This window comes from Macaca nemestrina, chromosome 7, assembly GCF_043159975.1.
Source record: "Macaca nemestrina isolate mMacNem1 chromosome 7, mMacNem.hap1, whole genome shotgun sequence".
NCBI classification, from domain to species: domain Eukaryota; kingdom Metazoa; phylum Chordata; class Mammalia; order Primates; family Cercopithecidae; genus Macaca; species Macaca nemestrina.
In genome coordinates this window covers 32,877,397-32,902,160 of record NC_092131.1, presented here as the reverse complement: position 1 = coordinate 32,902,160, position 24,764 = coordinate 32,877,397, and the positions used below count along the sequence as shown (strand labels likewise).

The 24,764-nt window shown below is 43.5% G+C and overlaps 2 protein-coding genes and 1 non-coding gene across 10 annotated transcripts in view; 2 read left to right on the top strand and 1 right to left on the bottom strand.

The window, feature by feature from the left end:
• Positions 1-207: 207 nt before the first annotated feature.
• LOC105495779 (eukaryotic translation initiation factor 2B subunit beta) lies at positions 208-10,648 on the top strand. Of its 4 annotated transcripts, none has more exons than XM_011765517.3 (8): positions 208-453; positions 575-695; positions 854-1,002; positions 2,339-2,502; positions 3,459-3,554; positions 4,136-4,273; positions 5,278-5,344; positions 9,937-10,648. In XM_011765517.3, the coding sequence occupies exons 1-8, from the start codon at positions 291-293 to the stop codon at positions 9,975-9,977; spliced, it is 939 nt and encodes a 312-aa protein (XP_011763819.1). In that variant the 5' UTR covers positions 208-290; the 3' UTR covers positions 9,978-10,648. The 4 variants fall into 4 exon arrangements, with proteins under 4 accessions (XP_011763819.1, XP_011763821.1, XP_011763820.1 ...); XM_011765519.3 differs by lacking the exon at positions 9,937-10,648 and adding an exon at positions 9,657-9,891; XM_011765518.3 differs by lacking the exon at positions 9,937-10,648 and adding an exon at positions 9,653-9,891.
• Positions 10,649-14,652: 4,004 nt separating this feature from the next.
• LOC105495781 (mutL homolog 3) overlaps positions 14,653-24,764 on the bottom strand; it is a 35,965-nt gene continuing 25,853 nt past the window's right edge. For all 5 annotated transcript variants that reach the window (XM_071099824.1, XM_071099821.1, XM_071099822.1 and 2 more), the window contains 4 exons: positions 20,513-20,536; positions 20,332-20,410; positions 16,847-16,998; positions 14,653-15,056 (listed from right to left, as the gene is read on the bottom strand). In XM_071099824.1, the coding sequence (XP_070955925.1) occupies positions 14,937-15,056; positions 16,847-16,998; positions 20,332-20,410; positions 20,513-20,536 (375 nt within the window). In that variant the 3' untranslated portion in view covers positions 14,653-14,936. The remainder of the gene's footprint in view (positions 15,057-16,846; positions 16,999-20,331; positions 20,411-20,512; positions 20,537-24,764) is intronic.
• On the top strand, positions 18,778-18,880 carry LOC112429199 (U6 spliceosomal RNA). Its single transcript, XR_003021350.1, has one exon. It is a non-coding gene; the product is annotated as a U6 spliceosomal RNA (small nuclear RNA).

The following is a 24,764-nucleotide window of genomic DNA, read 5'->3' as shown; positions in this document are numbered from 1 at the left end:
TTCCGTTCACCGTCGGCTGAGCCAAGAAAGGCCGCTTCCTAGCCTGCAGCCCCCGAGGCGCGCGGGCCCGGTTGTAACTGAACCACCCGAGCCCCACGTCTATGATTGGCTCAGGCAGAGGAAGGGGGCGGGAGAGTGGCAACGAGGGGCGTGGCCTGCTTCCCCTCAAACTTGTGGTTTCCCCCCTCCCCTCACGGCGGAAGCCGACCTCCCCCGCCCCGGAAGTGCAAACTGTGTGGTCTGGCAGGTGTGGATTCCGCCGGTGAAGGCTGAAGGCAGCTACCTTAGAGATGCCGGGATCAGCAGCGAAGGGCTCGGAGTTGTCAGAGAGGATCGAGAGCTTCGTGGAGACCCTGAAGCGGGGTGGTGGGCCGCGCAGCTCCGAGGAAATGGCTCGGGAGACCCTGGGGCTGCTACGCCAGATCATCACGGACCACCGCTGGAGCAACGCGGGTGAGGCCGGCCTGCCTCCGTCAGCGAACCCGGCCCCTGTCTGTTCCCGATCCCAAGGCTGAAAGTTTCCCAGGCCTCACTTCGCGTTGGCTCCTCTTATCCTCTCTCTTTTGGACTGTAGGGGAGCTGATGGAGCTGATCCGCAGAGAGGGCAGGAGGATGACGGCCGCTCAGCCCTCCGAGACCACCGTGGGCAACATGGTGCGGAGAGTGCTCAAGATTATCCGGGAGGAGTATGGCAGGTCAGGCTCACGTCCTGGGCTCCGGGTTGGATCCAGTGACACTTTTTCCACGGGCCCCTCTCCCTGCTCGGAGACTTTACTGGAGCTGAGCAGCCCTTGTTACCTGCCTGACCACTCCTCCTCCCCACCTCTCTCTTTGGGTCTTGTTGCCTCTATAGACTCCATGGACGCAGCGACGAGAGTGATCAGCAGGAGTCCCTGCACAAACTGTTGACGTCCGGAGGCCTGAACGAGGATTTCAGCTTCCATTATGCCCAACTCCACTCCAACATCATTGAGGCGATTAATGAGCTGCTAGTGGAGCTGGGTAAGAGGCCTGATCGCTGGGAAAATGGGACTGGTCACAGGCAAATAAGGGAACAGAAGCCCCTGAAGGTTGTTCATTAGCAGAGATGGGATATTACCAGTCTTCTGGTTCTCAGAGGTTTGTCCTCTTTCCTGATTAGGAAATGTTGCAACAGGTGATGGGACCAAAGTAACCCTCTCTACTTTTCCTTACAGGCCAACCCTTGATAGACTGCAAGTCTGTGGAGTGGCACAGACTTTATTAGGACAGAGTTTTATTTTCATTGTAAAGAAGATGAACTCCCTAGAGAACCAGGTCGAAAGGCCTCCTTCACTATCTCTGAATTTTTATACACACGTACACGTATACCATTTCTATCCCCCTTGTCATTGCGGTCCAGGTGACTTGCAGATATTCATTATAATCAGATGATGCAGAAGCTGCTTCCAAATTCCTCCCCCGTTTTTCTTCTCTGGCCATTCTCTCTCACGTAGAAGTGTTGTGGCCACCTTTTGAAGGAAGAGTTCTTTTAGGCAGAAGCTCTGTTTACCCGATTCTCAGCACTTTAGGATTTCCCAGATTGCCATTCCTTGGCTGAATTCACTGTCTTCAAAATCGGTTGTAAGGAGCTCTGTAGTGACAGAAGTGGTTGATAGATAGGGGTACTTCTGGAAGAGGGCAGGCAGAAAATCCCAGAGTGGGGCTTTTAAGAAATTGTGACATAGCTGGGCGTGGTGGCTCACACCTGTAATCCCACAACTTTGGGAGGCCAAGGTGAGTGGATTGCTTGCGACCAGGAGTTCAAAACCAGCCTGGGCAACATAGTGGGACCCTATCTCTATTAAAAAAAAAAAAAAAAAAAAAAAAAAAAAAAATTGGCCGGGCGCGGTGGCTCAAACCTGTAATCCCAGCACTTTGGGAGGCCGAGACAGGCGGATCACGAGGTCAGGAGATCGAGACCATCCTGGCTAACACGGTGAAACCCCGTCTCTACTAAAAAATACAAAAAACTAGCCGGGCGCGGTGGCGGGCGCCTGTAGTCCCAACTACTCGGGAGGCTGAGGCAGGAGAATGGCGGGAACCCGGGAGGCGGAGCTTGCAGTGAGCTGAGATCCGGCCACTGCACTCCAGCCTGGGCGGCAGAGCGAGACTCCGTCTCAAAAAAAAAAAAAAATTGTGACATTTCACTTTAAGCACATTAACCCTGTGGTACCAGGGTCTGCTGGGTTGGCAGTGCATCTGAAGGGCAGACATCTTTTTCCGTACACTCATAATGTGTGTTTGTGATATAGCATAGCAATTTCATATATATATAGACATATAGATATATATATATTTTTCCAAACTGTTCTTACAGAAGGGACAACGGAGAACATTGCAGCCCAGGCTCTGGAGCACATTCACTCCAATGAGGTGATCATGACCATTGGCTTCTCCCGAACAGTAGAGGCCTTCCTCCAAGAGGCTGCCCGAAAGAGGAAATTCCATGTCATTGTAGCAGAGTGCGCTCCTTTCTGCCAGGTAAGGAGACTGCTGTAGCTGCTACTAAGAAAAATGGAAAATGAAGAAGAAATAAACAAAGGATGGGCAGGGCCATTCCAACCTCGAATTGATAAGCAAGACTTTGAGACACTGAGAAGATAAACTAAAACATTAAGGGAATTTTCAAGGTGTTCGCCCTGTGAACATTCTTAAATAGTGGTTTAAGAAAGTTGGGACTGGGAGTGGTGGTTCACGCCCGTAATCCCAGCACTTTGGGAGACTGAGGCGGGCGGATCACCTGAGGTCAGGAGTTCGAGAGCAGCCTGGCCAACACGACGAAACCCCATCTCTACTAAAAATACAAAAATTCGCTGGGCATGCTGGTGCATGCCTGTAATCCCAGCTACTCTGGAGGTTGAGGCAGGAGAATTGCTTGAACCTGGAAAGCAGAGGTTGCAATGAGCCAAGATAGCGCCACTGCACTCCAACCTGTACCACAGAGCAAGACTGTGTCTCAAAAAAAAAAAAAAAAAAAAAGGTGGTGAACTGCTGGGTCCAAGGAAACATAGGTTGGTTCTTTTAGGAATCAAAGCAGGATAAATTACCTTGGGGATGACTGATGCTTGGTCTGACCTCACTCGATCCTAAGTAAATAATAGGTCTCAAAAAGGAAATATGTAAGGATGCAGGATGTTTTAAAATAATGAGCCAGGAGCTATCTTGTCAGCAATCGTGATTATGTTATACACGCACGTTGTATTTCCAGTTTTGTGGCTGGAGCACTAGACATTTATTAGCTTCCCCTGGGCTTCCCTACAGCTTACCAGAGCTATGATAGTCCAAAAACTTAGTTGTCCGAAAAATGAGTTATCTGTTGGAAATTATGTGCTGGATATGCCCATATCACACAATTCCCCAGATCCAGTTACATTTGAGAGCACTCTTCACTATTTCTCACTCTTTCTCTTAGAATCAGCCTTTCCCTCCCATTGCAGGGTCATGAAATGGCTGTGAATTTGTCCAAAGCAGGTATTGAGACAACTGTCATGACTGATGCTGCCATTTTTGCTGTTATGTCAAGAGTCAACAAGGTGGGCATATTTGGACTTATGTTGAATTCATGAAGGTTATGTTTCTAAAACTGATTTTTATCTCCTGTAATATCCATGGTGAGAGAAGTTTCTAGCACCTTTCAAAGTACATACTGAATTTCTTTTCCCTTTTTCTGCATCATTGTTCCTCTCTTGGAGTAGCCTCTAAATTTGGTTGAAGCATTGAAAAGAATGAAGTATTAAATAGAACTAAAGCAAGAGTGTCAGTTGCTAGGGATTGGCTACAGGGCTCCTGCCTTATGCTCAAAGAGCTTGGCAGTTGCGGATAGTGAATGAAAAAGGTTCCTGGCTTCTCAGAAGGTATGGCCTCTCAATTTCCAGAAAATATGGGACTGAGAGCAGTAGGTTTTGCAGTTTCTTGTCCCATTTTACATTCATTCTTTCCTTGGCAACCTACTTTTAAGCCAGAACTTGTACTAAGCCAGGGATCCCTTCCCCTCTACCAGTCTGTGACCCCTCACGATACCATTCTGAGGCCTGAGCATTCAGCTTTTTGTGGCCAGTGGCCCTTTTAAGGCTCCACCCCCAGGATGACTCACATTTTTCTTCTTGTCTCAAAGGTAATCATTGGCACGAAGACCATCCTGGCCAATGGTGCCCTGAGAGCTGTGACAGGAACTCACACTTTGGCACTGGCAGCAAAACACCATTCCACCCCACTCATCGTCTGTGCACCTATGTTCAAACTTTCCCCACAGGTATGTGTGTCTGTCTCTAGCTAGAAGCCAGCAGAAAGAAGGAAGCCAAAGGGTAGGCTTGAACTCTGGGACTTCAACCAACTCACTCCAGGGCCTCCATTTATCTGCATTTACTCAATGGATTACATCCAGTGGAGGCTGGAAAGAACCACAGAAGTCTTGATTCAGTAAAATAGTTGAGAGTTCTAAGCTGCCAGCTTTAGGAAGGCAAGATTGTGAGGACAATATGTAGTTGGGAAAGGTCCTTTCCTTACGATTGTCACCACTCCCCGTCACCTGACCATTTCTGAAAATGCCAAGCAGGTTGACACTAGGATCATAGAATCAGTTTTGTTATTGTTGCAGGGCCTGTCCTTTGTAACCTGAATACAAGCAGGGACTAAGTGAAGAGACATTTCATCAGTGATAGAAGCTATTTGCTTTGAAAACATCAAACTATTTATAGTCTCTATTTTTTAAATTGAGGTGAAATTCACATAACATACAATTAACCATTTTAAAGTATACAATTTAGTGGTATCTAGTACATTCACAGCATTGTACAACCACCACTCTCTAGTTTCAAAACTTTTTCTCCACTCTAGAAAAACTCCCTGTACCCATTAAGTAATCTCTCCCTATTTCTCCTTCTCCCCATCTCCTCTAATCTGCTCCTGTCTCTATGGATTTGTCCATTTTGTATAAAAGGAATCATATAATACGTGACATGTTGTGCCTGACTTTTTTCACTTAGCACGATGTTTTCAAAGTTCATCCATGTTGTAATGTCAGAATTTCCTTTCGAGGCTGAATAATATTCCATTATATGAACATACCACAATTTAATCCATTCATCTGTTTATGGGCATTTGGGTTGGTTCCACCTTTTGGCTTTTGTGAATAATCATGCTATAAGCATCTGTGTATAAATTTTCTGTGTGAACATATGTTTTCATTTCTCTAGGGTACATATCTAGGAGTGGAATTGCTGGGTCTCTAGTTTTTAAAAATTTTTTCCTTTCTAGTTCCCCAATGAAGAAGACTCATTTCATAAGTTTGTGGCTCCTGAAGAAGTCCTGCCATTCACAGAAGGTACAAAAGCTGTGTGTGCATGTGCGCATGCGTGCATGTGTTGTGTGTATTTGGGGTTTGTGCGTGCATGTGTTTTGGTCTTTTTGTCGTTTTGTTGGTCAGTAGAACTGAATGCTGTCAGGTTGTGTTTTTTATCATACTTCTTGGGGGGACTGTTTTCTTTAGCAGCTCAAAGTGCTTGAGGACCTGATCAAGTCCATGTTAATTTGTTCTGAGACGAATGTATTTTAGATTTGTTGGGGCTACTGTGGGTTGGATCATCTAGCATTGTCTGGGTTTGGCTTTGCATGCTCTTTGAGATATCAACAACCAGTTGGGAAAATGTACCTGTTTTCCTGCTATATAAGGAGTCATTTTGGTAAATTGACTCCCAAAGGAAGCAGGCTGTGAAATGTTCCTACTTAGAAAACTTGCCTGTAGCCTGGATAATCTCATGTGTTAGGGTTCTTTAATCTGGCTTCTTCTGAAGGCAGCAGCTCAGCTCATTATGCCTGCAGCCTCATCAGCAAGGGTGGCCTTATACACCCTCTGAGAGCAACGCATAGTAGTTGGGGTTCTAGTTCCTCTTGGAAGTTGAATGACTTCATCCCTTTATTTAAATAAACATTCATTCTTCAGGAAATAGTTACTGAGCACCTACAGTGTATCCAGCACTCTTCTAGGCACTGAAGATATAACAATGAATGAAAAAGATAAGGCCTTGTTCCCACACATTCTATTGTGGAAGACAGATGAGAAAGTATCAGGTCATGGGATGCCTGAGGACAAGCAAGGCTGATGTGATAGAAAGTGGCTAGGGGCCTAACTGAGATTGAGGAAGGGTCTTAATGAGATGACATTTCATCTGAGTCCTGAATGAATACAGTCCACCATATGAAGATCATAGAGTTTTCCATGAGCTGGTGCAGGGGGCTTAGCCAGTTAGAAAAGGATGGCATACATGGCTAGACAGTAATGAGCAAGGGGAAGAGTGGTCCAAATTGTAATTCATGTGGTGTGGCAGGGAGGGCCCAGATCTTAAATTTCAGTCCTGAGTTTGAATTTTATTCTAAGGGCTGTGCAGAGGCACGGAAGAGTTGTAAGCAGGGGTTGTCATGATCTGAAGTCATCTCTTCTGGTTTGCATTTTTTCATAGCTTCCCATCCGTGGGGAGCTAATATGCCTGCATTCTCGAGGCTGGAATCTATATGCTACTTAATTATGAGAGAGGGAGGCTCAGTTTTACCTTTAGCACGTGTGCTTGCCTTTCAGGGGACATTCTGGAGAAGGTCAGCGTGCATTGCCCTGTGTTTGACTACGTCCCACCAGAGCTCATTACCCTCTTTATCTCCAACATTGGTGGGAATGCACCTTCCTACATCTACCGCCTGATGAGTGAACTCTACCATCCTGATGATCATGTTTTATGACGACCATACTTGTCCTAAGCAGAGATTGTTAGGCAGATACAGAATGAAGAGGAGACTTGAGTGCTGCTGCTGAAACACATCCTTGCAATGTGGGAGTGTACAGGAGTACACCTAAAAAAAATCCTTGATACTGTTGCCTGCCTTTTTAGTCACCCTGTATCAAGGGCACACATCCAGGACTGTGTCTTACCTTTGAGATCTTAACACAGCAGCGGGGCTTAACCTGTTGATTTAGGAGCCTTTTAGTGACCTGGTTGCGTCTGTGTCAGGAACTTAAACTTTCTGGTTCAGTAGTGTGTTAAACATAACACTGAATACCTTGCTGGGATACAGATTTTTGCTCTGAAATGGCTACAACACTTCTTCTAGGCTCTGCCAATAAAAGCCACTTGAAGGTTCCATAGTTGGTTTATTTGTTGTCCTACTCTGACAGAACTGCTTGAAACAGCAGTAGCAGAGCCTTTTTTGTGTTTGCATAGAGGGCTGTAGTTAGCAGGAAAAGTGTACAACATGGAAGTAGTGGCCAGATGCAGTGGCTCCCATTTGTAATCCTGGCACTTTGGGAAGCTGAGGTGGGAGGATTGTTTGAGGCCTGGAGTTTGAGATTAGCCTGGCAACATAGCAAGATCCTGTCTCTACAAATTTTTTTTTTTTTTAAATTAGCCAGACATGGTGGCACATACCTGTGGCCTTGCTATTCTGGAGGCTGAGGTGGGAGGATCACTTGAGCCCATGAGTTCAAGCTTCAGTGAGCTATGATTGTACCACTGCACTCCCGGGATGATAGAGCAAGACCCTGTCTCTAAATAAAATTAAAAAACAGAAGTACAAATGAAAGTACAGTTTCTTCTACAATTCACTGCTCATGGCCCCAAACAGCTTGTTAATAGGCTAAAACGGTAGTTCCAAAACCTCTCTGATCATCAGAATCACCTGAGTCATTCCGGTCACTCACACAGTCTTGGGTTTCATCTTAGACCTACTGCATCTGATCTCTGGGTTACCACCTGGGAATCTGTTTAAAGCTTCCCAGAAAAGGATAGTCTCATGCAGTGTTTATAAGACTATAAATTGGTACAACCTTTTAGAGGGCAATTTGGAAGCTGTATTTCCATATTTGTATAAGCACAAAGATTTATACAGAGTGTAGTAGTTGTAATGTCAGAGCCTAAGTGTCCAGCAATAGGAGAAATGTTGAGTAAGTATTGACAGTTACACTGTGGAACATTATACATGGCAATAGAAATTTCAGAAGGATGGCTGGAGGGGCAGTGTCTGGATTGAAGACATTTGGGCTGGTTCACTGCATTTAATGTGAATTTGTTATCAATATTTAAAAATCTGGAGATTGCACATTTCAAAAATTCAGATATCTTGCTCTTCTTGAAAACTCAAATTTGGCAGCTCTGGGCCAACATTTCCAAATGGCAGTAGTTAGTTTGCGGTTGGGTAATGTCTGACGCAGTAAGAGGAAACATCTCCAGTTTTCTGCAGTTCCTACTGGATCCATTTAACTCATTTATGTTGTCTGCCTAACCCCTGTAGGCATCTGAGTTGTGATCCTCATGTTAATAGGACAGATTTGCAAGGAAGTCCATTTGATACTCTGTTAAAAACAAGCTGGGAAAAACAAAAGCTGCAGAGCAATGTGCATAATATGGACTCATTTCATGAAAACAAAACGACACTGGCCGGGCGCACTGGCTCATACCTATAATCCGAGCACTTTGGGAGGCCAAGGAGGGCAGATCACTTGAGGTCAGGAGTTTGAGACCAGCGTGGTCAAAATCGTGAAACTAAAATACTATAATAAAATTTTTAGTCTCCACTAAAAATACAAAAGTTAGCCAGGTGTGGTTGCGGGTACCTGTAGTCCCAGCTACTCGGGAGTCTGAACTGGGGAAGTGGAGGCTGCAGTGAGCAGTGCCATTGGGCCACTGCACTTTAGCCTGGGCAAGAGTGGGTGAGACTCTGTCTGACAAAAACAAAACAAAATTATATGTACACGTATAGGGAAACAGTATAGAAGTAAAATACCAAGCACGGCAAGCAGAGGGACATCCTCTCATTTTGTTGACATGTTTATGCTTACATACGGTTTCCGGTTTTTAACCTAAAAAGTCTCCCAGGTGATCCAGATTTTCTGCCATGTTTAGGAACTAGTGGTCCAAAGCAGGGCCTCTTGTGCAGTGTCTGTGTGGGTGGAGGGAGCACTAAGAATCTGCATGTTTAACAAATAAGCACCCTGTGGGCTTTGAACAGGTGATTTGAAACCACGTTTTGGTGAACACTGGGCAGAAGTAGGTTCTGAGGGAAAGGCCTCTATTCTTTAATACCTCTTTGAGAGAGATCTTTGCTTTAGGTCTTCCAGAGGGAAAAAAGTAAGACCTCAGAAAGTCAGTATTTTACACTGACCTAAAAACTGTATGACTCAGAAGAGCCTGACTCACTCAGGCTCAGTCTTTCTATTATTTCTTAAAGCATCTAAGACCCCATGCTTTCTCAGTGAAGTGGCTTGTAGCTACCAATTACAAGCAATTGTCTCCTCCAAAGGCACCAATTCTAACAGCAATTCACTTGGGTACAATTGTGTGGTTTGGAGTAAGAGCAGCAGTGAGGCAAGGAACTTAAATCTGTTCCTGGCTCCAAAAATGCTTTATGATACTTGTCCTTTGTCTATCTTAGTCTCTGTGTCTAAAATTAGCACCAACATCCTTCCCAGGCATGACTGAGATGGATGAAGGTTATAAGGGTAGAAGCTCTCTTTCTGATCAGCTTTTACAGTGCTAAGAACAGAACTGCAGGAATGCATACTTTTTAGAACCTTTATGCCCCCAATTAAGTAAACCCTATTAAGGCTCATCTTCCTATTTCCCCTCTCTTTGTTTCCCTATTTGAGAAAGAGAGAACCTGAACTGAACAGGAGGAAACAGAAGTTCCACGTCAACTCACTACCTGTCAGCACTGGTATCAGGGGTGCCCACCTCCCACCCCTGCCTTGCTGGCAGAACCGAGAAACTCGAAAAAAAAAACCAAACAAAAAAACAACTGTTGTAGCTTGGAGAGAATTAATAGAACTAGGATTCCATGGATGTGAAAGTCTTCCTGAATATGTTAAATAAACCAAGTTAGATAACTGCAGTTTGTAAAGACACTTTTTTTCCCACGGTTTCTATCTTCCAGTCTGGGCAGAGGGCAGGAGAGGCACAATTCTTGGAACTTGAAGAAGGAACAGAAATTCCTAATTTAGCCTCAGAAGAGACGTCTCAGAAAAATACTCTACCAGGAAAAACTGAAGTGTAAAACGATACCTCAAAGAAATCAATGCTGGTACCCATAGGATCATATGTTTCATGGATGTGCTTCAAAACTATTTCTCAAAGCAATCTGTTGCATCAGTCTTTGGGCTAAGAAAGGCTGCCAGTCACAGTCCCATCATGGAATGACTGGCATACTCTGTAATGATCTGTGATAATACAACTACATCAGAACGGCTCTGCCATATAGATAGTACCAGATGGTAATGTGATTATTGTAAAGGCCTCATACTATCCACCTGTCCTTGCAAAAACTCCCTTAGCAGACATGCACCTAGTTGACACGAAAGGACAATTTTGAAATGTGATTTGGAAGTGTTTTATATCTGGCCTACTTTGCTTTGAATTATTCTTTCATTTGCCAAAGAGCTCTTGCAAGGTACTGCACAATGGCTAGGCAACTATTATTATTAATGGTAAAAACTGCAATTACTTTTGCACCAACTTAATAATAAAGAGCTAAAGTCTAAGCTTCCAGTTTCCTGGCATCCCTCACACAATGGAGGGCAGCGCTTGAGTCTAATCATGCTTGAGATGGTGATTGCCTGATATGTATATTAAATTCTATGCTGAAGAGATGGATCCTTTCAATAGTGTTTTTTTCAAGCATGTTACATTTAGAATTAAGACCTGCCTAGAAAATAAGCTACTTAGTGCTGAAGAAACAAAAATTTGACAAGATTCCTAAGTCATCATTTATATGTAATATTCTTCCTACAACACTGGGGTTGGAAAGATAACAAATACATGAAAATAAAATTCTGCAGTTAACTAATGTGAAAAAGAGGTAATGCAATGTTGAATAATGAGAAACTGCTAACTGCGGTAGCTAACTCCAAGCCACTTTTTTTTGGACTGCTTGGCCCATCATGGGGCACTCCTTACTTTGGAAGTAGATAAGAGCAAGTTGTAAGGCCAGAGTCAGGCAAGACTGGCCAAATCCCACTTCTGCAGGCTGCTGCTGAAGTCATGCTGGCCTGATAGATTCCCACATGCAGCACACTGCGATTCCCACACACTTGGATCCGGTTGCCTGGACTAGATCCGATGCTTCTGGGTAAGACTGAGTGCTCTGTAACTAATGGGCCTGCGGTGAAAATGATGCAAGGGTTGGAAACATCCTAAACCATGTGATAACCTGTTTTTTTCCCTTTATATCCTGCACAAGTTCTGATACAATACATTCAGAAGGGAACTCACTGAAGATTTGCTGAATGATGAAGAGAGGGATGGAAGGAAGAAGGAAGGAAGGGTTTATTTGGTCCAGATTCTTCAGCATTTTGTTTTCCCAGACTTCCTTCTTTTCCCCTCTTCTGGACCCACCTTTTTGCCATTTCACCGTTGACGCGCAGCTTCAGCTTAGAGGGTAAAGACAGACGGGCATGATCGTGAGTGGCCAGCATACTGGCCGGTTCTCTCTGTTAGCAGACTTTTGCAAAGGGTTTGGATGGAATGGGTGGCTCTTCAGGTGGAAAACAAGTCGTGGGGGTCAGGTTCTGGGTGCCTGAAACTGCTCTTCCTTCACTCCACTGTGCCATGACTGGCTCCCACCCGAAGCTTCAGCTGAGCTGGCTTGTCAGGGCTTGCTAGGAACTGCTGAGCTGCATCTGTTCTCACTTGGCATGGCTCCTCAGCCCCTCCACATCTCAAGAATGTGGCCTTGGGCCCCCTCCTGCTCTGACCGTTTTGCTTGCCTGGGTTTTTTCACTGTCTGCCGTGCCCAGATCCCAGCTGTTCATTTGTACCTGACCTCTGACTACTGCTAGAACCCCTCCATTCTTACATCTCATGTAGTTCCAGGTCCCCAGCCAGATTCTGGATGTTACCCAAGCCCCCTCCCCATTCTCCAGCTTCATTCTAGCCTACACTTTATGTTTTGCCTTAAGCTTTTCCGATACTAGCTCCCATTGCCATCTCTAGTATTAATTCTGATAGTGGGACTGTTAGCTCCTCTTCTTTCAATAATAAAAGGCTAGCTGTCACTAGCTGTGACTCTGTAATACCTAACGCCAGAGGAAGCTACTATATTCTATCGTTAGTTTCCTTGTCTTTCTCAGTGACTAAAGCTAAGCCTCTTGAAGGCAGAGACAGCCATAGGAACCTTCACTTCTCAATGAAGTGTTGATGAATGTTACAGAAAAAGGAACTCTCAAGAATGGCTACATTTCACATCTCATCTCTCAAGTTTTACTCTGAAGTTACTAAAGCCTTCAGTGACCAGAATCGAATGAAGGTGAATCACCAAGTTTATAAATGAATGAATTCCTAATAAATTAAAAATATAAGGGACAGCATATGGGTAATAATGGGAAGGAGTGTGCAGTTTGAAGTCACTCAGACCTGGGTCTGAATTCTGGCTCTCACAGCTAAGCCTTCAGCAAACCAGTTAACAGCTCTGAGCTTCGAAGTTTTATTATACAAAGGGGGACAACCAGGTTCCTAAGAGGACGGTTCTCCGCCTTCGTTTCCCACTTTGTAAAATGGTGATGAAGCTACCACCTTACCTCACGGACTGTCAAGAAATTAAAATAAGATAAAGTATGAGAAAAAATATTTTGTAAACCTTAAAGCACAATATAGGTATTAATGATTACTATTATAAATTACATGTATCTTTGTTCTTATGGCATCTGAGTTAAAAACAACATAAAACCTTAATAGGCGATAAAGGTAATCTATTAGATGTTTTTCTCTAACAGGTTGTTTGAATGCTGAGGCCTGCTCCCACACTTATAAATTATGAAAATAGAATAATTATTTCTGACATTGCTTGAGTCAGGCTAGCCAGGAAGGCCAATTACATAATTTATGGAGGACTTTTTGTAATCCTCTGCTACTCTCAAGAAAATTGTAGTTGGGATTACATATAGCAAAACCTTCTGAAATCATAAGAGGCATTGAGACACTTTTTAAAATCTCTCAAATTGGTCTGACCCGAAAAGATTTTTACAACTCCCAGGACAGTTGGCCTCTGTGCAGCCCTTAAGCAGGGAGGCGGAGGCCCTGAGGCCACACTGCCACACTGGGCCTGGAGGCAGAGCCCCTGACAGCCTGCAAATCCTCTGAAAACTCCCTCCTTTCTAAGGTCATGTTTTCCCATCTATAAAACACCCGTTTATATGTATTTAGAAGAATAAAAGCCATTTTTAGACAGTAGGGCCTGTTCTTCAGGGTTCCAATTACGTAAGTCTACAAGGATCCCCTTGAAAACAAGTGAAGGTTTTCCCTGAACCTTCTCTGGGGCAGATGCTAATGAATGCAATACTTTCATTGCTCCTGTAAGATTCACTTCAAGGCTGCTGGCAAAGGAACTTTTCTTCCATGAGCACGAATTGGTTTCCTGTATTAAAAAATGAGGAAAATCAATCCATTGATATAAAAGCCACTTTGAGCAGGCTGGTCAGGAAATACAAAAGTAGAAATTCTCATTGCATCCTCTTACTAATTGTATAGCACCCCTGTTGCAATAAACATTACCAGCTGGCTTTTTGTATTTTTTTTTCTACTATGCAATTTTAGTCTATTGAGTCCTATTAACCACAAATCATGTGAAAAGGTGTGGGAAAAATAGATTGAGAATGGCATAACAAGCATTTGCAGAATGATCAGTCCTGGTCCCAAGTGAAATTATAAGGGCAATAGATAGGCATAATGTAATAACACCAAGATACTGTTTGAAAGGGACACAAAGAACCCTTGTCTCCTGAAAGGGAAAGTGTAAACATATTTGGTTAGGTTGAACATAGATATGCTGTGTTTTGATATGACAATTGCTGTCACATAAAGAGATACTTTATGAAGTACCAAAAAAAAAATCATATTTTAAAAAACAAGCTCATAGTATTTTCTCCATTTTACTGGTTTGGGATATTGAACATCAGTCTCTGAGTTTTGTTTTTTTTTTTTTTTTTTGAGACGGAGTGTCGCTCTGTCTCCCAGGCTGGAGTGCAGTGGCGCGATCTCGGCTCACTGCAAGCTCCGCCTCCTGGGTTCACGCCATTCTCCTGCCTCAGCCTCCCAAGTAGCTGGGACTACAGGCGCCTGCCACCTCGCCTGGCTAGTTTTTTGTATTTTTTAGTAGAGACAGGGTTTCACCGTGTTAGCCAGGATGGTCTCGATCTCCTGACCTCGTGATCCGCCCGTCTCGGCCTCCCAAAGTGCTGGGATTACAGGCTTGAGCCACCGCGCCCGGCCTCAGTCTCTGAGTTTTTAAAGAAAACAAAACAAAAAACCTGGAACAGGACTTTAAATTTTCTCTGTTCTATCCTTGTCCTTTTTATCCATAGTTTTTACCCCTAAAATAACTAAAGGCCTGATGAAAGACCCTAGAGAGTGTTTTCACTGAAAGTAGAGAAACTTTTTAAGTCTGAGATGCAGCACATGAAGCAGCAGCACAGGGAAGTGAAGAAGACTGAAGGGAAAAGGAAGGACCAGTGGAGAAACCCTGGGGGCAGCCTGGGAAGGCAGACTACCCCTTGGACTTGAGCATCAGCTGAATTAGATACACGCAAATGTGAAGCTTGAAAAAAAAACTGTACAGAAACAAAAATCACACCCTTCAAATAACAAACCAAGCAACCAATCAAACGATCATTAAATTTTATCATTAAATAAGTAGCAAAAGGCAACCTTCTGTGTCCATGGATGCAAATGAATGAACTGTCTTTAGGCTTGAATTCCATCTGGCTACTCAACTAGAGGAATCATCTGCTCAAGAAATACTGATACAAAGAGCCCTGTTGTCTAAGCTGCTCAGGGACACTGGGCTGATTCAGTCAGGGCCGTGCTGGTACCTGCTGCTGCTGCTCTCTGCTCAGAGGCATACAGTGAAAATCCCTTTGTTCCTTTAGACCAGTGATTCTGTTCTCATGGTGGCTCACAGGGAGGCATGGATTGCTGCAGGCTCTGCGTTGTATCACACTCTGCTTTTCCAAAGAGACGCCAGGCCTGGGCCATTTTGCGAAGTTTAGCGAGATTGGGTTTAATCTGTGGGAAGAAAGAATAACTTCAATTAGCAACATGAAAATGTAGGTAGCATATAGGCCGGGCACAGTGGCTCATGCCTGTAATCCCAGCACTCTGGGAGGCCTAGGCAGGCGGATCACAAGGTCAAGAGTTTGAGACCAGCCTGGCCAACATAGTGAAACCCTGTCTCTACTAAAAATACAAAAAAAATTAGCTGGGCGTGGTGGTGCACGTCTGTAATCCCAGCACTCTGGGAGGCTGAGGCAGGCGGATCACAAGGTCAGGAGTTCGAGACCAGCCTGGCCAATATGGTGAAATCCTGTCTCTACTAAAAATACAAAAAAATTAGCCGGGCGTGGTGGTGCACGCCTGTAATCCCAGCTACTCAGGAGGCTGAGGCAGGAGAATTGCTTGAACCTGGGAGATGGAGGTTGTGGTGAGCTGAGATTGCACCACTGCACTCCAGCCTGGGCAACAGAGGGAGACTCCGTCTCAAAAAAATAAAAATAAATAAAAGAAAAAAAAAGAAAAAGAAAATGTAGGTAGCATACAAATATTTCCAAAGTCTGGTTGTTATAATCTGTTTAGATTTCTAACTTGTGGATTCAATGGAGATTATAGATGTTTTTAAGGATCAAAGGGGACTGATAACTTTAAGTCCAGATTCCAAGCTCTTCAGCAATGGAAAAAAACTTTCTTCGTATTTTTCTTTGTGAAACAAAGAGGTTTTAATGAAGTAAAATCAGCTAGTTGAGTCAGAAAACATTAGTACCTGAAAACTCCATGCAAGAAAAGATTTTATATCCCTTAGCAGGTAAAGGTTAGCAAGAGAAAAGATCTGGGGCAGGGTGTGGTGGCTCATGCCTATAGTCCAGCATTTTGGGAGGCCAAGGTGGACAGATCACCTGAGGTCAGGAGTTCGAGACCAGCCTGACCAACATGGAGAAACCCCGTCTCTACTAAAAATGCAAAATTAGCCGGGCGTGGTGGCGCATGCCTGTAATCCCAGCTACTCCAGAGGCTGAGGCAGGAGAATTGCTTGAACCCGGGAGGCGGAGGTTGCGGTGAGCCGAGATTGCACCACTGCACTCCAGCCTGGGCAACAAGAGCAAAACTCCGTCTCAAAAAACAAAAAAGAGAAAAAAAAAGATTTTGGAAAGCAGCAACAGAGACATTCCTGTTATGTTCTCCATGTTCTCCTTCATTGAAGATTATAACAAGGACAGAGGTTCTTAATTTAAGCCATTCTGTGCCTTTATTGCATTATCCACATTGTAGTTTGCAGGTTGCTGGATAATTAGGGCCAAAGCATAATGTAGAGATCCCCAAGCTTGGGTCACTGTCTGATGATCCTCAAACTAGAACTCAAGATCCTTGGGGATGGCCAGGTACAGTCACAGATCACCATTTCCAGCAGGTACTATCAAGAAACTGGATGCGGAGGCTCTATATTGCCAACAGTGAATTTGCTGTGCTTCTACCAACTTTCAGTAGCTTTAGGAAGAACTGCAAATTATCAAACCTAGGGCCAGCAGGCAATAGATATTCAGGATACATAAGTCTGTACATGTGTTAAGTTTTAAAATACAAAGCCCTTATGTAGGTGACCTGACAGTTCAGTCTAAGCTCCATTTTGGATTTGAGCTGGAAAATGAAATCGGTGAGGCTTTATGTGAAACTTCCAATGCAGATTTTGCAAAACTCTCCTATTTTGGAAAGGATTAAGACAGATTACAGTTGCGTAGTAAAAGCCAGAAAAGAAAGGGAAGATAAACTTTGCTCCCTCCTGCTCCTGTTAGTCATTAACGTACCTGTTTTTCCTGCTCCAAGTGGTCTATGTCAGCTAATGGCAGCATAGAAGGTCTCCCGTGAGCACACTGGAATGGCAGCTGGCATGAGGACAGAGTTTCAATAAGGCGGCAACTTTCCTGTAAGCTCAGGCCATCATTAAACTTAATGGCCCCTAAATGAAAGAGAGAAACAAGAAGGTTATAGTGTGTATAGTGGGAAACCAATGCTGACCTTGGGTCACTGCCAAATATCTGGAAAAAGTAACATGTTTCTTAGGCTTCTTTAATGAGGCTTTAATCCTGCTTGAAATTGGTGCTTATAGGCTGGGCACGGTGTCTCATGCCTGTAATCCCAGCACTTTGGGAGCCTGAGGCAGGCAGATCACGAGGTCGGGAGTTCAAGACCAGACTGGCCAATATGGTGAAATCCCGCCTCTACTAAAAATACAGAAATTAGCCGGGCGTGGTGGCACGCGCCTGTAGTCCCAGCTACTTGGGAGGCTGAGGCAGAAGAATCGCTTGAATCCAGGAGGCGGGGGTTGCAGTGGGCCGAGATCATGCCACTGCACTCCAGCCTGGGCAACAGAATGAGACTCCGTTCTCAAAAAAAATAATAATAATAAAAAAGAAAGAAAGAAAGAAAGAAATTGGTGCTTATGACCATGGATGAAACTAAGGCTTCAGGACTGACCTGTCTCTCAGCTTTTTCTTACGGAGTATTTGTCTTTCTAATCTCTGTAGGAGGCATTCCTTAACTTGTTAGGGTCTTCCTTTCAGAGTTTTTCTCCAAGAGGCAAGAGCAGTATTTTTGCCTACTCTTTATGGGTTTGTGAATTTGGGGTTATCTTTTTCCATGGATCGTCCAATAGCAATCTCTGATTGTTTCCTTACAATGTTCATTTTATTTGCTGCTTTTTTTCTAATTTCCATAATAATCTTCCTAAACTCTCATATTGTTATAACCTGCCTTTATGCATAATTTACCCAGTCAACAAATATTTATTAAGTATACACTTTGTATTGGGAGCTTTGTCAGGCAGTTAACGAGACAGATAATTTCCGTCCTCATGGCGCTTATGGTCTAATAGGGGAGACAAACATGAAGCAGATACTTACACAATAATTTAGATGATAAATATAGGTGCTATAAAATACAGGATATGAATATATAATAGGAAGACCAAACCCAGTTGAGGAGTTTAAGGAAGGCTTTCCTGGCAAAGTAGTATTCAGGCTGAGACTTTAGGTTAAGAAAGACATGGCTAATTGAAGGAGGAGGGAAAAGTGTTTCAGGTAGAGGAAAAGGCCAGTGCAGAGGCCCCGAAGCTGATAGATGTTTAGCACACAGGAAGTAGAAGACCAAAACAGCAGGCCAGGATGTAAAGAACAAGGTAGAGAGTGATATGACATGACACTGGAGAGGCAGGCAGGGGCCAAATCATGAAGACCCTTGTGGGCCACAGTAAAAAATCACATTTCTATCCCAAGAGCAATGGGTCGTCACTGACACATTTTAGTTGGAATAACAACATGCTCAGAGGGATGTTTCAAAAAGATTCCTCTGGGTGCCAAGAGAAGAGTGGCTTGAAAGGGAGCCAGAGTGAACGTGAGGAACTAAGTGAGAGAACTAAACAGTGGCAAAAATGAGGGAGGGGCCAGACAGCCTGAATCAGACGGACTGAAGATACATTTTGAAGGTGGCAATGATGACATTTGGTGATGGAGGAGTATGAATCTGTTCTCACCCTGCTAGGAAGAAATGCCCAAGACTGGGTCATTTACAAAGGAAAGACCATTTAAATGACTCACAGTTCTGCGCGGCTGGGGAGGCCTCAGAAAACTTATAATTATGGCAGAAGGCGAAGGAGAAGCAGGCACCTTCCTCACAGGGTCTCACCCAGCTCCCTCTTTTCTATATTGTATCATATTACCCTGCTCAAGAACCCTCAATGGTGTTCGCTTTGGCAGCACATATAATAAAATTCGAGTAATACAGGATTAGCATGGTCCCTGCACAAGGATGACATGCAAATTCACGAAATATTCCGTCTTTATTATTATTATTATTATTATTTTGAGATGGAGTCTCACTCTGTCACCCAGGCTGGAGTGCAGTGGCACGATCTTGGCTCACTGCAACCTCCATCTCCTGGTTTCAAGTGATTCTCCTGCCTTAACCTCCTGAGTAGCTGGGATTACAGGCATGTGCCACCATGCCCGGCTAATTTTTGTGTTTTTAGTAGAGATGGGGTTTCACCATGTTGGCCAGGCTGGTCTCGAACTCCTGACCTCAGGTGATCCATCCGCCTCAGTCTCCCAACGTGCTGGGATTACAGGCGTGAGCCACCGCACATGGGTGCATTCCATCTTTTTACAAAAACCCTAGAAAAAAACCTCAGAAATACCATTCTGGACATAGGCCTTGGCAAAGATTTCCTGATAAAGACTCTAGAAGCAACTGCAACAAAACGAAAATTGACCAGTGAGACTTAATTAAAGAGCTTCTCCACAGCAAAAGAAACTATCAACAGAATAAATGGACAACTTACAGAATGGGAGAAAATATTTGCAAATTGCATCCAACAGAGGTCTAATATCCAGAATCTATAAGGAACTTAAATAAATTAACAAGCAAAAATTTTAAAACCCTATTAAAAAATGGGCAAAGGACATGAACACACATTTCTCAAAAGAAGACATACACATGGCCAACAAGCATATGAAAAATGTTCAACGTCACTATCCTAAGTGAATTAGAAAACCAAATACTGCATGTTCTTACTTACAAGTGGGAGCTAAACATTGAATACACATAGAAACAAAGAAAGGATAACAGACACCTGGGCCTACTTGAGGGTGGAGGGTGGGAGGTGGGTGAGGATCGAAAAACTACCTATTGGGTACTATGCTCATTACCTAGGTAACAAAATAATCTGTACACCAAACCCCTGTGACATGGAATTCACCCATGTTAGTAAGTGCACATGTACCCCCTAAAGCGAAAATAAAAGTTGGAAAGAAAAGAAAAGAACCCTTGCTAATTCCAATGCCTTCTGTATCAAATCCAAAGGTTTTGCTGTGACCTTCTAGGTTTCTGTTCTCTTACCTGCCTAGTTTCTTGATACTCTTTGCTGCTTCTCACATAGCTAATTTGTTTCTGTTCTGCGTCTCTGCACAGGCTGTTTACTCTCCCTGTAGTGAGCTCCCCCTTCCATGCTATGAACCCATGTCCCCCAGCTCATTCAAAATTCAACTCAAAATGCATCTCCTCTAGGAGTTATTCCTCCATTCATATAGGTCAGGCAGCACTACAGTCAAATTTGTGTGTTGGGATTTTGTTTTTGTAAAAGTGATTTTTTAAAATGTACATTCCAGTTTCTTGATCTAAATTGTATTCTCCAAGAGTTAAGTAGTAAATGTGCCCTCTGCCTCTTTTGTAATCCCGGCAGCCCTGCCAGGGCTCTGCATGCAGAGGCGTTTGATCACTGCTATGCTGAAGGGCTTACCATGGCAGGCTTGGGATGCCAACACCTTCTGGACAGTCAGTGGCAATGTCCCTTGGATGCCTCCTGTGGTCTGGAGCAGCTAATGCATAAACACATTATTAACAGGAAAAGGAAATGGAACAACAAAGCCTTTTATGTGTGATGCTTCTGTGTGAAACCCCGAAATAAAGGAAAAGCTTACCTCCACTTGTTCTCGGATAAATTCCTACAAAGCAAAACGAAAATAGGCTTTAATTTACCGTTATGTTTTACTTGCCCTTTGATAGTTTACAAAATATCTCAATTTTCTTCTTTAAATCATGCCTCCTGAAGGAAAGAGTTCCAGCAATACTGCACTTGGGGATAAACTTATTTGTTGTAAGGCACTTTGAATGTGAAAAAACCAAGCAACTGAACAGAACTCTTATTGAACGCAGAATATACTTAGCTACTGAGACTTCCTCCAGAGATAGCTTCTCAACCAATGAGGTTACGTAGCTGGTGAGAGTAGTCTTGATGATTCAACCAGTTCAAAACATCAGGAAGGCTTCTCACTAAAAGGCGGTCTGTTTGTGTGTGTAATCTTAGCCAGAACAAGTGTAATATTACACACAAACTGAGAATACATACACAACAACCATCAACACAACCACTGCTCAGTATAACACTTGCTTAAATATCATAAACATAAGTAAACAGTCACTTCAGTTCCCACGGGCTTTCTGGGGACAATTCCCTTCAGGTCAGAAAGTTTATTTTCTGAGGCCCTTTGTTGAGAAATTTCTCCTCCCTTGTATGTCTCTGTCCCTGGGGTAACCTTTTCAATAGTTACATCCCTGTGGATATTAATATTTACAAAAGAACTTTAAAGAAATTTAAAGCAGACACTATTTCATGCTACCAATTTGTTTAACCTCTGGAGATAAAAAGAAAAAAAACCTGTTGCACATTTAATGATTTCTTTATAAGAAAATCATTTCTTTACTCCTGGAAAAGGCTATGTGTAAATCTGCCTCCTAAGATTACAACATGGTACATTTTCTTTTTTTTTTTTTTTTTTTTTTTTTTTTTTGAGACGGAGTCTCGCTCTGTCGCCCAGGCTGGAGTGCAGTGGCGCGATCTCGGCTCACTGCAAGCTCCGCCTCCCGGGTTCACGCCATTCTCCTGCCTCAGCCTCCCGAGTAGCTGGGACTACAGGCGCCCACAACCGCGCCCGGCTAATTTTTTGTATTTTTAGTAGAGACGGGGTTTCACCGTGCTCTCGATCTCCTGACCTTGTGATCCGCCCGCCTCGGCCTCCCAAAGTGCTGGGATTACAGGCGTGAGCCACCGCGCCCGGCGGTACATTTTCTTTTAAAACCAGACTCAGGAAATTCTCTTCCCTCCTTCATCTATACTCTAGTCTGCCATGCCTATAAATGAGCACAGTTACCAAGAGCTAGGTAGTAGATACTATACTACATATAATTTAAAAATCACATGTTTTCCCAAACGAACCTAAACAGAAAGATGGTCTCATAAGACTCAATCCACTAACAAAGCTTACTGTGGATGGAGAGCAAACCTAACTGCTCTGCTGTTCTCTCTGGTGTTTGTATATCTGGGATGGTAAAACATCTGTTTGTAAGCCTAGTGAAGGGGTGATGGGTCTCATCTCAGTCCATTTTATATTCCAATGGTCTGTTTAATGCTGGATAATTTAATATTTTTATTTTTATTTATTTAGTTAGTTAGTTACTTATTTTGAGATGGAGTTTCGCTCTTGTTGCCCAGGCTGGAGTGCAATGGCACCATCTTGGCTCACTGCAAACTCTGCCTTCTGGGTTCAACCTCCACCTTCTGGGTTCAAGTGATTTTCCTGCCTCAGCCTCCTGAGTAGCTGGGATTACAGGCATGCACCACCACGCCTGGCTAATTTTGTATTTTTAGTAGAGACAGGGTTTCTCCATGTTGGTCAGGCTGGTCTCAAAACTCCCAACCTCAGATAATCTGCCTGCCTCAGCCTCCCAAAGTGCTGGGATTACAGTCGTGAGCCATTGTGCCCGGCCTTATTTATTTATTTTAATTTTTTGAGACAGAGTCTCATTGTTGCCCAGACTGGAGTGCAATGGCGCGATCTCGGCTCACTGCAGCCTCTACCTCCTCATCAGGCTAGAAGATAGAGCTGTATAGAAGGATGTATTAATGATCTTTCAACTGCTAGGATTTAAGTAGCTACCTCCTCAAAACACCAAAACTATTCCAGCTTCTTCCAGAATCACACAAAAATCTCTCCTGATCTGCCTGACATAGCATAATCAAGATTTTCTGAAACCAGAGGTTTGTTTGCATTTGAAGTAAACTCCTTAACAGTAGTCTTTGAAGTTCCTTTAGGAAAAGTTTTTCTTATAATTTTCTGGTTACATATTTAGAGATTGAATTACAATAAAAGACTCTAACAGATCCTATCTTTTGGATTTAGGACAATTTGGAGCAGGGGTCTTAGAGAAAGTATGTCTGTGGAGAGGAAAGAGCTTTGCTGGAAGCAGAGCAAAGTCTGATACAACGGCGATTCTGGAAAGTGCAAAGCCAAGATGATCCAAGAGCTGACTGACAGCTGCTCTTCCTCTTGAATGTTTCACCCTTGGCCTGCAAATGTGCTTAGGTCTTTTTTGTCTTAAAGCAAACAAACACCCTTCCTCAGCCTTGAATCCCACCCCACACTTCCCAACCACCTCTAACCTTTAGCTCTCACCCCATCTTTTTCTGTGTGTAGCCAAAGTTCTTGAAAGAGTAGTCTACTTAGCTTCACTTCCTCCCGCTTCATATGCTCCTGACTCACTGCACTCTTATCTTCTGCCCTACCTTATCCCCAGGAAATGATTCCACAAGACAACTAATGTCCACATGACAGCCAAGTCCAACGTTTCAGGCTCTACTTCATAGCCATTATTGGCCATTCCCTCCTTGCTTAAAACTTTCCTTAGTTTTGGCAATATTACTTTTTCCTGGTTTTCCTCCTCCCTCTCTAACCAAGTATTTTCAGCCATCCTTAGAATTTCCTCTTTTCAGCAGAGCTTTCCAGACCTTTGCCAAAGCATATGCACCCTGGATGCTGATGTTCCACAGGCTCCACCCTTTTCTCTCTTCCTTTTCACTCTCCATATTCTCCCTGGACAACCTCGCCTCCTCAAGGCCCTCCTCCAGCTTCTGATACTATCAAAATATATACACTATTAACTCTCAGATAGATATTATGTACAGCCCAGATTTCTTTTCCAAGCACCAGATCTTTTAAGTCTGCCTATCCGCTGGGCATTCCACCTGAAGGCACATTCACTGTGTCTAAACCCAGCTTCACGATGGAACTCCTAGGCAGGTTTGTTCCTCCTCATCTGTGCCCCTTCTCTGTCAATGGCACCACCATCCTTCCAGCCACCCATGCTACAACCCTCAGAATCACCGTTGCTTTTGTTTTCTCCTTTATTCTTTCACATTCGATTGCTCACCAGGTCCTCTTGCTTCCGCCTCCCAAATTCTGTCTCAAATATGTCACTCCTGTCTACTCCCTCTACTACTGACTCAGTCCAATCCTCATCTTCTCTTACCTGCACGACTGCAATAACCCTTCAGCTGCTCTCTCTGACTCAAATCTTCCCACATCAATCTATCCCCCAATTTATCTACTACATCTATCTTCTAATTTTAGATATTACTATTTTAGATATTAGTACAGCACTTCAGACTTCTAGACGATGTGAATGTGGATTTGCCTGTGCTCCAAATAAAGAGAGCTAGGGATAAAGGAGTAGGAACACTAATGAAAAAAGCAGGACACGATGAAAAAGGAAGAGTGAGATTTGGGGGAAAAAACCCACAACTTCTGGAAATAAAAAATATAGTCATTGAAATTAAAAATTTAGTCACTGAAATAAAAAACTCAGTGGATAAGCTAAACACATAATTAAACACAAGATGAAGAGATCCTTTAGTTCACCGGAACATAAGAGGAGATTTTGCAGAATGTATCACAGAGAGAGAAAGCAATGGGAAATACGGAAGAGATTTGAAGAGGCACAGAGAGTAGAAAGATAAGGCCCAGTAGATCTGACAAAATTTCCAAGACAGAGAATGGGAAATAAAGGTTTGAGGTGATAATGACTGCATACTTTCCAAGTTGAAGAAGCACAGCAAATCTCCAGAAGGAAATGAAAATAAATCCATACAAAGATATTTCACAGGGAAATTGCAGAACACCAAAGACAAAGTGAACACTGCAAGAGCAACCAGAGGGAAAATCAGATTACCTATAGAGTAATAATTGGATTGACAAAGGACTTCAATGGCTAAAACAGAAAGTCAGGCTGGGTGTGGTGGCTCACACCTGTAATCCCAGCACTTTGGGAGGCCACGGTAGGCAGATCACCTGAGGTCAGGAGTTCGAGACCAGCCTGGACAACATGGTGAAACCCCAT